Below are 13,079 nucleotides of genomic sequence, written 5' to 3' on the forward strand. Positions count from 1 at the left end.
GTGTGTTTCTGTGAGTGTCTGTCTAGCTGCTGACCGTATGTGTGCACAGAGCTGGTGACTGATGTCTCAGCAGCAGCGATGCTGACAGTTACGGATGAAGAGGCCAGCCTCTGAGATGGCAGTAACAATTAATATCATTTTACATTGCTCTGCTGCAGTGGCAGGGCTCTACTCCCAAAATAGAAAAGGAGGAAAACACATCACTGACTATGATGACTATAAGTGGATAAAACATTGTGTTACAATCCCATTACATTTAACACCCCCCTGGAAAGTAGTAAATAATACATGCTGAGATCTGAATTGGAAAAGTATTTTTCTGACTGCATTATTTTCTCCTCGTTAGATCCTTGGACCCTTTGAGGAGCAGGAAGAATTCACTGTGGAGGACTTCCATTTGCTGGAGAAGATTACACGGAGTGGATCTGCAGAGAAAGTTAAAGCCAAAGTTAAACAGATGGGGATGAAGCCAAAGCAGTATGTTGGTTTTTGTTTGAGCCTTGTTATTTAATACAAAATGTTCTTCCTTTTCCCTTTAACTGTCTCTGATAGACATTTGCGCATCCTTTTAACCCCTCTCTCTATGTATTATGTTTGTTTGGAAAGATCTGTAAACAAAGAGTCCTCTTATGTACAATGACTTTAGAAAGTATTCAGACCCCTTCACTTTTTCCAAACTTTGTGTTGTAGATTTAATTTTAAATAAATCAAACTGCCATATTTTACCCATTGACCTAAACTTAATAATTCATGATGACATAGTAAAAACATGTTTTTATAAATTTTTGCAACTTTAATGAAAATCAAAAACTGAAATCTCTCATTTACAGAATATTCAGACCCTTTGCTGTGGCACTCCAAATTGTGGTCAAGGGAATCCTGTTTGTTTTAATTTACCTTGATATGTCTAGAACTTGATTCCACCTGTAGCAAATTAAAGTTATTAGACATATTTTAGAAAGGCACAAATCTGTGTATATAACAACAGTTCACGTTGCATGTCAGGGCAAAAACCAAGCCATGAAGTCCAAGGAACTCTCTGTAGACCTCCGTGATAAAATTGTGGCGAGACATAGATCAGGGCAATGGTCTAAGACAATTTCTAAAGCTTTGAGTGTTCCCAGGAGCACAGTGGTCTCAATAATTGTGAAATGAATCACCATTTCTTCCTAGAGTTGGCTGTCAAACTAGTAAAAGGCCAAGAAGAGCCTTGGTCAGGAAGCTGACCAAGAACCCTACAGTCACTCTAACAGAGCTTCAGAAATCCTCTGCAGAGATGGGAGAAACTGCTGGAGGGATGACCATCTCAGCAGCACTCGATCAATCCGGCCTATATGGTAGAGTGGCTAGACGGAAGCCACTGTGAGTAAAATGCATATGACAGCCCAAACAGCATTTAAAGGACTGAGAGGTGTGATTGAAAAAAAAAAATTTAACCCCTTTGAGCAGAATTCCAAACACTATGTCTGGCAAACACCAGGCTCTGCTAATCACCTGGCTAATACCATCCCTACCTTGAGGCATGGTCGTGGCAGCATCAAGCTATGGGGGTGCCTCTCAGCGGCAGGGAGAGGGAGACTGACCAGAATTGAGATAAGGATCCAATCTGAAGGAGTTTGAGATCTTGTATAAAGAATTGGATAACCTGCACAAATCCAGATGTGCATAGCTTTTAGAGACCTACCCAAGAAGACTCAAAGCTGTAATTTCTGCCAAAGAGGCTTCAATAAAGTACTGAATTAAGGGTCTGAATACTTCTGTAAATGAGAGATTTCTTTTTTTGATGTTTAATAAATTTGTAAAAGAATTCTAAAAACATGTTTTTAGTTTGTCAATATGGGTTATTGAGAGTAGATTGATGGGCAAAAAATTGTATTTTTTATCTAATTACAACTAAATCTAGAACACAAAGTGTGGAAAAAGTGAAGGGGTTTGAATACTTTCTGAAGTCACTGTAAGCTATGTAAAAACCAAACATTCTGCAAGGAAGAGTATCATTCTCTCAGTTTGAAGGTAGCCTTCACCGATTTATAAGGCTACGTTGTTACCAGCTTGACATCATATTATGTGAGCACTGTTGGACATCTTTTCTAACATGTATCATTAATAAATGATGGACTGACCCTGCTACACTTCTTTTCCCTCAGTGCCAGTGACTTAGTCATGAAAGTTGATGCCCTCTTAACTGCAGCCCCAAAAGGAGAGGTCAGGAGGGATGTCCACTTTATCAAAGACAGCCACAGGTGGGCAACGTTTTTTTTTTCCCTGTTACTGTCCTGTTGGCTCTTCAGTTTAACTCTCCTTTTGTCACAATGGATCTGAAAAATTGCTATGCCATCATTTCAAGCGGTGCAGAAAGGCGAATCTTTTGATTTGGTGTTCTGCTGAATAAGTGTTGTATAACCTCATGTTGCTGAATTTGCTTTGGTGTGCTGTTCTCCTCCTCAGTATACTTCATCTCTCCCCGCGTGAAAACGAGGTGTTCTATGATGTGGTAGCCATTGTTGACCCCCTCACTAGGCAGGCACAGAAGATGTCCCCTCTGCTGATTGTAAGCTGTATTTTTCTGTTTTATTCTTTCCTTCTTTTCTCCATCGATTCCTAAAACAGCAAGGACACCCTAAAATCACTTGCACTGAAAGGGGGAGTAAAGAAAAACACAACTTAGTGAGGTTGCACTTTGCTAAGCTGTTCCATATACTACTGAAAAGTGTACACTTTTCAGTAGTATACTTCAGCATGCAGTAGAAAGTATGATGCGAGCATATCAACATCATAGCTGATAGTAAGGAAGGCAGCTCACTGTGCCTGAACCACTGGCTCATTATTTTTTTGACCACTGTTATATCATGAAAGAGATGTTATGTAGGAATGTTAGTGCTTTGCCATTTGAGAATCCTCCTAAGCTCAGTATAGTAAGAGTAATGGGTAGTGAAACTATAAGCTGCCTTCAGTGCTTTTGTTCAGCGAATGGCTCATGTGTGCTGTACTAGTGGCCTCTGTGCTGGGCTTTATCTACTTTGCTCCTGATTTCTAGTAAGGTCTCTTCTTCTGTGACCCCTGCAGGTGCTCAGTCAAGTGGTCAATGTGAGACTGCAGGTGTTTATGAATTGCAGGGCCAAGTTGTCCGAGATGCCCCTCAAGAGGTAAGCTCTAGCTCCAACAGTAATTAAATTTTCCTGTTCGGCTCGTTTGATTATCTTCTGACCACTACAGACTTAGCATCTCTGCCTCGCTCCTTCCCTTTGTAAGATTATACTGCACAGATGCAATCTGCTTAATAACAGCACCTTATTGCTTTGGGCCTCCCCTCGCATCTCTGCTTAAATTGCTTACAGCTTGCACTGTCGCAGCTCAAGCCATGCAGTAAAAACAACAAAGTGAAAAAAGCCAAACAAACAAAAAAAATGATTACAAAAAATGGAAGGTTGAAATTGTATATGAACATTCACACCACTGGGTGAACATTAGTCATTATGTAATTTGGAATGTTTTCCCTCTTAATTTGTTCCATGTTTGTAGTGGTAGTAAACTACAATAGCTCAAATGTTGTTGTTTTTTTTATTTTATTTTGTTTATTTGTTTTTTCTTCTTTTCTGTACCAAATGTCAGAAAAATTCCAGGAAGTAACACTCATTTTGGAGGGATAATTTATAGTATAACCTTTATCAACCTCTGTTCAGAGAGATCAGAGATCAGCTGCAATTGAATTGATGGAAATAACTCTGCCCCTAAAAATCACTCAAAAGCTCCCCCCTCACCAAACCATCACTCTTCCAGTCCCCCTGAGTGACAATTGCCTGTAATTGACACAAATGGCTACGTGATATTTCCAATTGAGAGATAAATAAGGTGGATGTCTGCAATCAAGCTGCTTCTAACTAGTCCAATAGTCCAATATATCACAATGCAGACCCATTTCATATTATTAGCCTTTGTAAATGAAATGTTTTCTGTTGGCGGTTAATTTCTTAAAGCACCATCCTCATATTCAGTCTCTGAAAATATGAATACCTGAGAAGAGTACAGACTTTTAAAAGCCTGAAACCTGAACACCTCCCATTTGGAGAATGAATGCCCTTTTAAATTACAAAAAATGTCATTAAAAAACAAGCAAGCATTTTGGCTATAAAAATGGGGCAATAGAGCTTTGTTCAGTTTTTTGGATTTCATCATAAACATCCTGATAATGATGTCTAGTTTAAAACAGCAGATGAGTTTTGTAATCACAAAGTTACAACTTCCCTGCTTGGTAATCCTACCGCCCACCCTTGGGGATATTGCTGTCAGTGTGTGCACATGATTCCTGTTCTGTGTCAGTGAGTTCATTTTATTCACTGTTATACTTCTCATAGTGGTAAGAGTGCAGTAAGTGGTAGAACTGAGGCCACAAGGCTGCTAATCTTTCTCAAACTTTTCTTCTCGTGGAGAATTGGTCAACTCACAAAATAGAAATCGAATGAAGACCGTGTGTTTCCCCTGGTGTACTGGGTTCCTCCTCCTTAACTACAGCCTTTCCCTCGGTACCTTCCTGTACTGTTGTAGCAACTCCCATCTTACCCTGAAGTCAACAGCCCCTCTTTAACCACTCGGCTCTGGACAACAGAAACATGGCTGCTGTGGCTGGAATTAAGTTTTGAGAAATCTGCCTGTGAATAAAGAATGTGTTGATGTACCTTTATAGATAAGAGAGCATTCTAAATAAAAAGAATTAGCATTGGTAATGTTTATCATCTGCCACGTTATCTATGCTCATTATGACTCCTCAGTGTCAGTGGCCACTGAAAAAAAGCAGTTAGCATAAAGATTAGCCCGGAGATGGCACCTGTGACAACTCCGGGACAACTCTGGGAGTAATGGAGAAAGGGGACAATTCTGTTGCACAGACTGCTGCACATATTTCTGTTATTGGCTGAAGGGAAACACTAGCAGTAATAGTATTAGATTCCTCACATTGAAGAGATTGTATATACCCAACTGTCATAATAGAGCCCATCTCGCTTGTCCTAGAAAGGAATCTGTTGCACAACATGTCATCATTTTAGTGCTTGCTGAAGAGCACAGAGTGTTTGTTGGATCGAATCGTTGTCTCAGACTGGTGGCAAAAAGTCCTGCAACATATCCACCATTTTAGGGCTTTCAATTCCCTTCTCTGTTGTTAGATATTATGTTAATTTGCAAGCCCTTAGATTTTGAATCATCTCTGTGTGTCTGTTTTCGCAGCTTTTACCGCTTTGTCTTGGAGTCTGATGTTACTTTCTTGGCCAACGACACAGTGTCTCCAGGACCAGTTGCCCACTTCATGGAGCTCCCAGAATCTCCACTCCTCACCCTGAATATGATCACACCAGAGAGCTGGATAGTTCAGGCGGTGCGCAGCCCCCATGACTTGGATAACATCCACCTGCAGGAGGTATCCTGCTCCTTAGTCATTACAACCTGGCAATCTTATCATTCTCATCCCTTAAGCAGAGTTGAGATTCTTTCTATTAATAATTCCCCCATTGATTTGTCCTCTTTAATTTATGTTTTTTCTCCAGGTGAGCAGGGTTGTGACAGCAGAGTATGAACTGGAGCACCTTTTGCTGGAGGGCCACTGTTTTGACCTGTCAACTGGCCAGCCTCCCCGTGGACTGCAGTTTACCCTCGGCATGAGACGTGACCCGCTCATGTATGACACTATTGTCATGGCTAACCTGGTGAGCAGCCTCTCTCTTCCATACCAGAGTTACCAAGATAGTTTTCTTGCACTATGTTAGATATATGAAGTAGATATCATAGGAGTTAATTACAGTAGTAAGGAACAGATTTGGAACCGAAAGCATCTGGTGCCAGGGTTGAAAAAACGTGTGAATTGTATTCTTAACATGAATACTTAGACTCACTTTTTCAACTACAACAGGGATATTTCCAGCTGAAAGCCAATCCCGGTGCCTGGATCCTAAGATTGCGGGAAGGGAGATCAGAGGATATCTATCAGGTTCTCACGTGAGTATTTGCCAGTGTCAACAGACTATTTTTAATGCCATTGTAGTCTTTCCTATCTTATCCCCTACAGATATTGAAAAAAAGTTAGATTATGATGCTAATTAGGTGACTTCATCAGTGGCTCAGCATCAAGGTTGTTCTCAGCTACCTATCCATTTCATGCTGGTAGCTATGAAACCCATCACTATGGTAACATGGAGAGCTGCTGACACTGTAGCAGCTCAAGGTTTTGATGAGCACAGGGAGTTCTGCTCAGTGCAGAGGGGAGAGAAACTGGTAGGAGGAAAGGGGTGCTATTAAAGAGAAGACAGAGTGGAGGAAGGATTCAGCTGGTCACCTGCCTTGCCATCCACCTCAGACTGCAGAATATCAGCAGCAGAATGAGTTTTAGTTAGGATGGCATAGGTGTCAAAGGCTACATATACTAGACAGAGTGCATTGGCTTTGTCTAATTTCCCTGGACGAATAGCAACAGTATAGTGCTTTGGTTGGTTTGATAAATTTTCTAAAAAATGCAATTTTCCCCAGACTTGTATTTTTTATTTATTTTTTAAGATTTTTTTTTTTTTGGCATTTTGTCAGTGTAGTCAGTGTAGTGATAGACCGGAAACATAGGGAAGGAGAAAGGGGTATGACATGCATCAAAGGTCCCTTTGCAGTTTTACAGCAAAATTAAAAGTACTGTGGCACTTTTTAATTTGATTTAAAACAATTATTATTATTTTTCGAGGGAATTTCTACCTTATCATATCATTTCTATGTAACATAATAAGGCAAAATAAGCCCCTCACATTCAAATTGCGATAATCCCAGCCATGTATGAGAGTCTACATAGGCAGCTGAAGTGCACCATACTAGATGCTACAATCACAGATATTGTCCTCTCTGGCTATCCTCACATAAGATTTAGGACACATACAGCCCTCAGTTCCCCTGGAATCATATTAGACAACCAAGATTTATTCCCCAATCCTCCAGGTGAAGCTAAGAGGTGATGTCATTTTTCACCTTGGCAGTGTCATTATTCTTGTGGTTAGCGGCACTCTGCTCTGGTTAGGTGGCCGATCAGAGCCTAGCGGGAGTGTCTGTACTCTCCAGTCCCAGAGCCTGTGTTTTCCTCTTGCACCCTGTGCTGCCACTGCGCCTCGCCCTGACAGCGATGAATGAGATGGCCAGCTCTCTTCTCCTCAGAGCAGGGATACAGATTGATCTCTGGTGCTTTCTAACACAAGCCCTAAAGGCTGAGCTGCACCGGTGACAGCAGAGGGGGCAAAGCACAAGCAGCACTTGAGCATAGGAGGGATGCACTTCGGGCCAAAGGAGGAGGGGGCATTTATCATAGTGATAAGGTTTGTTTTTTGCCTTTAGTAAGCATTGGGGTCGTAATGGCTTGCTGTGCATCATAGCCTATTGCTCATCTCTGCCTGAAATTTGCTCTCTGGTGTTTCACCATCAGACCCTGCAGATCCTGTCTGCCATAACATATTCGCCACTGGACAAATCAGTCCTAAAACAATTACAGTAAAAGGCCATTGTTACGCAGTCAATACGGTATAGACTTTCTCATTAAATCTACCAGTATATACAGCATGACTGGGAAGTAGTGATGGATAAAAGAATGCAAAGGTGATTCCTAATGATGATGGAGGGTAATGAATATGGTCAGAGGGTGACCCTGGCAGCTGTCCCAGTATCCACTTTTAAGTGTGTGCTCTCAATCTCTATCAGTGTTCTTTCCATTAGCTGCTGTTGTCTCCTTCATAGAGCAGTCTATACTGTGTATTGTCTTGCACTCTTGCCATGGCTAAAACATGGTGGACTAAGGCACACTATTAGCATCCAAATCAAGTCAGACTGATTTGTTGAGTAGTTCTACATTATCTAAGAATTTTAATAAGTAGTAATTTAGCTATTGGCCTGAAGTTAGCTAGTCAGCTGTATCAGATTGAACAGCTTAAAATCTTACCTGCAAATATCAGCATTGGTTGGATTTAGATGCTAAATGGTCTGGTCCTTATTCTTCAAATCCATTGTTAAAGGTATCTGTCCTTAGCTAGTAGACTATAGTTACCAGTGCAAGTTTGTTTACATTGTATCTCTGTGACCCTGCTGGCTCATCTGTCATTCATACATATACATTGGTCTGCCCACTCAGAATGCTTGGAGGCTTTAAAGGAGCATTTGTGATACATCTCCAAAGATCTTTTTTTCTTTCTTTCATTAATAAAAAAGTATTATCCGTAAATTAATTGATTTCAAAAGGGGATGGCTTTTGTTGCTTCAGTTGGACTTTTTCGATAACCTATAGAATTAAACCTATAGAATTAATTGTTGTATGATATGTGATAGTACAGTTAACTGGACCTTGTTATGCAGTAAGAAAATGACAGCACTGGTACCTATCTGTAGCCAATTGATATGCTTGCCAGACTGAATCTGTTACGGATTTCTAGTTCAAAAGTTTGTGCCTAAGTTATATATTGATAGAGCTGAATTATCTAGGTGGTACTAAAATGTTTAGATTGCTGTAGATTATCATAAAAATTAAATTGCGGTTGTACTGAATTGCTATTATTTTGCAAATTATGTATTTTTTACTCTGTTGATACATTTTATCCTCCAGTCTGCTGATCAGTTTCAGTCTCCAGGTGGGGCTTCAGCTTTGTTAGACTAACCAGGTGCAGAGCCATTGTTGAGATTTCATAATAATTGATTTTTACCCTCAGTGATGGTACATTTTTACTCTTAATCCACATTTTCAGGCATGATGGAACCGATTCCCCTGTAGATGCTGGTGATGTTATAGTTGTGCTGAACAGTTTCCACAGTAAGATCATCAAAGTCAGAGTGAGTGTTTCATATGTACATTAAATGCTTCATAGCACCGAATATTATTGAACTTACAGTAAAATGCTCTTCTGCAGTTTTCTATGATGTGCATATCTTTCACAGGTCACAAATTGAGGATCTTGAAATAATTTTACACAGTCCGTGATAAAAGCAGTAAAAGCATCATTGCTTTGTGTCTCCTCTCTCTTTGTAGGTGCAGAAAAAGGCAGAGAAAATCAATGAAGATCTGTTAAGTGAAACTAATGAAAGCAAAGGCATATGGGACTCCATAGCAAGGTGTGTAATCTGTTCTCACATACAGCTAAAATTTGGTTTGTTTCAGTAGGTTTAAAATCTTCCCGCAGCTGACTGGCAGTAACAACTGTGAGCTCATTGATTGGTTGGTTTGTTGACGTGCCTTCTGTTTGTCAATTATACATTATACTCTCAGGAGATCTTATTCCTCCCCTGGATCCAGACTGCAATACTATGCTGTAAGATCTAGTCTTGCAAAAAATATGTGCTTCTGTAGGTATGTGTGTGTGTTCATTTGTGTGTTTTCCCCCAACACTTCCTAACTGTGTGATCCTGTCTCCTCACTTAATGCTTGCTGTATGAAGTGTTTGGAGCACTTTTGAGAAAAGGTAGGCAGTATTGCTGCAACCCATTTAACACTAAAACTTCTTTCTCATACTCATTAGCATGCAGTGTTTATTGGTTGCTTTCAACTGCGGTGTTGTTATCAGTTTTGTAATGAATTGGGGGGACTTAATATTATTTTTAACAGGATATGGTAATGTTGTAGAGCTGTGTTTAAATTATATTTACAATGTCATGTTTTCTTTTGCATTTATTTATTTGATTTTTTTTTTAAATTTATTTATGCTAACACTTACATACAGCCATTACATATACTGTGTTTTTGAAAATTTAATGTGAATTCAAATATTGTAGTGTGAACTGTGCTCTTGTATTTATCATCAACCCTGATGTGTTACTGATCAGACTGCAGGTAAAGGTGGCTGCCTTAGTTCTGTGAATGTGGATTGTCACCTGTCTGGTGGAGAAGCAGCCAGAACAAGGGCAGAAGGTAGAGCAGTACCAATCAGATAAATCTTTGCTCATCTTGACGCAGAGCACAAGCTTTGGAGCCATAATCTTGAGTAAGGGCTGGACTGTCTCTCCTCCTGGATTTCACCAGGGTGAGATGGGCCAGCTCAAGGTGCCGATACTTTTGAGGCAATGGTTAAGCAACACTGTGTTGGAGTTCGCCTTGGAGAACAGGGGGACCATTTGTATAAGGTCTGTGCGTGTGTGTGTGTCAAGTATGTATTTGAGGCTGTGGAGAACTTCAGAGTTCTGCTGGAAGACCTCATTGCTCATATGGGTAACCCCTGAAGGGTCTTGAATTTGTGTGCTAGGCATCGAGTATAACAAACACCATATTCAAGCATTAATATACTTAACATCAGAGAAACCATAGACAAAAAATGGTTGATTGACTTTGTAGTTAAATAGGCAACTGCTGCCGTATGTCTTGGACACTAGAATGAAGAGAGGACACCAGCAGTGCAGGATGCCGTGAAGTTAAAGGAGGAAGCCTTTTGCTCTTTGCTGGCTAAGGGAACTTCCCAGCAGTACCAGGATGCTGCAAACTGATTGTTGAAACTCACATTCACTAGGAGCAGTGCAGACTCCGTCCTAGTCATAGAAATTTGGTTCAGCTCTTTGACTGGAGGCCATGTAATGCTCATCCAGTCTACATGTCATTTGTGGGCATTGGAAGGGCTATGACCATATATATTTAGGTGTTTGGGAATATCTTGCTCTTACTGCGAGCCATCTGGTCCTTGTGTAAGTGGAGTAAGAGCTGTGTCTGTATTTTCCACAATAGACCAAGCACGTTCTTGGTGGGCTCAGCCTCAGGGAATGGCTTGAGGAGCTCGGAGTAGAATCACTACTCCTTCATGTTGAAATAAACTAATTCAGGTGGATCAGCTGTCTGATCAGGATGTATCCTGGACACATCCTTTAGAGGTATTCTAGGCTTGTCCAGCTGGGAGGATATCCAAGGCAGACCCAGAACAAAATGAGGAGATTACAAATCCCCCCTTGGTCATGGCATCTGCTAATTAGGAACTCTAGAATGTCGTTAGGGGGAAAAACATTTGAGCTACCCTGTATAGCCTGCCTCTGCCTTCACCAGGACCAGATAAGAAGCTGAAAGTGGTTTGACAGATGGATGAATAGATTTATAATTGAATGTAATCTTAAACCCATTTCCCATGGTATGCTTGCATTTGAGCAATAAAAATACTCATAACATTAAAAGGTTACATAAACAAAAGGTTGAATAAGATGGTTTCAAGAGACATAATTGCTCCTTAAGTGCCTGTGATGCATGACTCTAAAATTTGACTGCATTTGCATCTGGCATGATTCCAGTGTATCCTCCTTTCAAAATAAGAGTTCATAAATCTTAAGAGTTAGAAGCCACTCGTCACGTTGAGCAAAAAAGTCTAATTATATATCCTGTACTGTGCTTAAACATTGTGGAGTGTTTAACCTCAACATCCCACTCCTTCCCATTAACATTGAGTGAAGGAAGCTGGTCTCAATTCAAGTTTTGAATGTCGACTAAGGACAGACTGAAAGAAAGCATTGTTGAAAACCACCAAATACCGTTTAGTCTGAGTAACAGATGATGAAAAATGTTGAATCAATGTTTACTTGTTAGACAGTTAAACCTGCAGAAGAAAATATTTTTCTCATTAATGGAACAGACTGGTTTTCACAGGACTCAGATTGATAGTCCAAGAAAAATTAACAATTAAAAAAAAAAAGACTGCACAACACAAAAATAATGCAAGGTTTGCAAGAGTAAAATGGTTCTGAATATTTCAGCAAAGACATTTTGACTTTGACCTGTGATCTTAGAAAATATGGTTGGTTTGAAAATAAAGAAGTCTTTCTACCCATTACTTCATTTGTAACCTAAGAATGCTTTGAGGGATTCTTGTAAAGGGTGGGCCTGAAGGCCATGTATTGATCTAACACCTCTGAAGAATTATTGAGGTGGATCCATCCATCAGCAGGCATCAGTAAGTCTAAGTGACAGTTGTTACAAATTCTCTCATCTTTAAAGGGAGCTTTATCTTTACAGAGCAATAATCAGCCTGACTGAAAATATATTCTTTCCTCTTCTTTATTGCTCTATTTCTTACATCTTTGTTCTTACTCCTTAGTTTTATGATTTCTTTCTTTTGTGCTTTCTTCATGCTGTCTTCTTGGTCTTTGGTGGTGGGGAAAAATGAAGGAAAGTTGTCCCCTAATTGTACTCTCAGCCTGGGGAACTGAGGATTTAATGTTCTTTATGCTGCTCTTTAGAAATCAGAAACATCAGGGCCACACAGGGTGTGAGAGACCGTCAGTGGCTATATTACCTGAGGGAGTTATTCAGACTTTAGGTGGAGGGTGCGGTAAAAGCTACCTCTCCCTAAGTAGTGAAGACCGTGGAGAGTGTTAGATGGGGCCTTTGCCATCAATGTTTTTTTACAAACTGAATCGAGACAATAGGGAGGGTGCTCCATATCATATATTTGCTCTGTGTTTAATATTTGAGATATGGGAAAAGATGAGAGTGGTTTTGTCTGTGGCTTTGTATATGGCTTTGTATATGCTGGGGCTCAGCATGGGCAAAAGCAAAAAGTGTTTGCGGAGCACATAGCTCAGATTAACTGAACCACAGAGTAATAAATTGTTGTGATAAGGATGCTGTCCATGTTGGGGAAACTGGTTGTGGTTTTATTTGTCATGGTGTGCTGTTTGGGTAAAATGTATGTAGGTGTGTCAGCAGTTCTTCATGATTAAAAACCTTGCTTCTGAAATATTAACCAACAAAACTCCAATCGTGTATGACTCGGAAAATATTTTTGCCATCACATTCCATCATTACTGACTGAACTGACCAAATATCTTAAATTGTTCCCAGTGGAGTGATGCTTACTTATTTATTACCTCTTCTGACAACTTTTATACTACTATACACTTTAGACTGCATGCCATGACCAGATTTCTACCCAAACTTTGTCCGCTAATAGAGTTTATACTCTGGTGGGCTTTTCTTGCTTTGTTAATGTTTTGGAAGTTTTTTATGATATGATTTTTTTGACCATTCATTACAGCAAAAAGCCTAGCGAATAGCTCTATACATAAAGGAAAAGATGGGAAAATAAGGAGCAAATTAGAGTTAGGGTTTATAA

General features: G+C 40.0%; 1 protein-coding gene across 8 annotated transcripts in view; it reads left to right on the forward strand.

Annotated features, from left to right (window-relative positions):
* The window catches only part of uggt2 (UDP-glucose glycoprotein glucosyltransferase 2), a 39,962-nt gene that overhangs the window by 19,848 nt on the left and 7,035 nt on the right, over positions 1–13,079 (forward strand). For 7 of the 8 annotated variants that reach the window (XM_040147771.1, XM_040147774.1, XM_040147769.1 and 4 more), the window contains 9 exons: positions 347–477; positions 2,148–2,243; positions 2,449–2,551; positions 3,067–3,146; positions 5,224–5,413; positions 5,541–5,699; positions 5,903–5,988; positions 8,751–8,835; positions 9,032–9,114. In XM_040147771.1, coding sequence (XP_040003705.1) covers positions 347–477; positions 2,148–2,243; positions 2,449–2,551; positions 3,067–3,146; positions 5,224–5,413; positions 5,541–5,699; positions 5,903–5,988; positions 8,751–8,835; positions 9,032–9,114 — 1,013 coding nt within the window. Of the gene's footprint in view, positions 1–346; positions 478–2,147; positions 2,244–2,448; positions 2,552–3,066; positions 3,147–5,223; positions 5,414–5,540; positions 5,700–5,902; positions 5,989–8,750; positions 8,836–9,031; positions 9,115–9,268; positions 9,356–9,437; positions 9,462–13,079 lie in introns of all 8 variants that reach the window. The other variant, XM_040147777.1, reaches the window with a different exon arrangement.

The sequence above is a fragment of the Xiphias gladius genome, chromosome 16 (assembly GCF_016859285.1).
Source record: "Xiphias gladius isolate SHS-SW01 ecotype Sanya breed wild chromosome 16, ASM1685928v1, whole genome shotgun sequence".
Lineage (NCBI taxonomy): Eukaryota > Metazoa > Chordata > Actinopteri > Istiophoriformes > Xiphiidae > Xiphias > Xiphias gladius.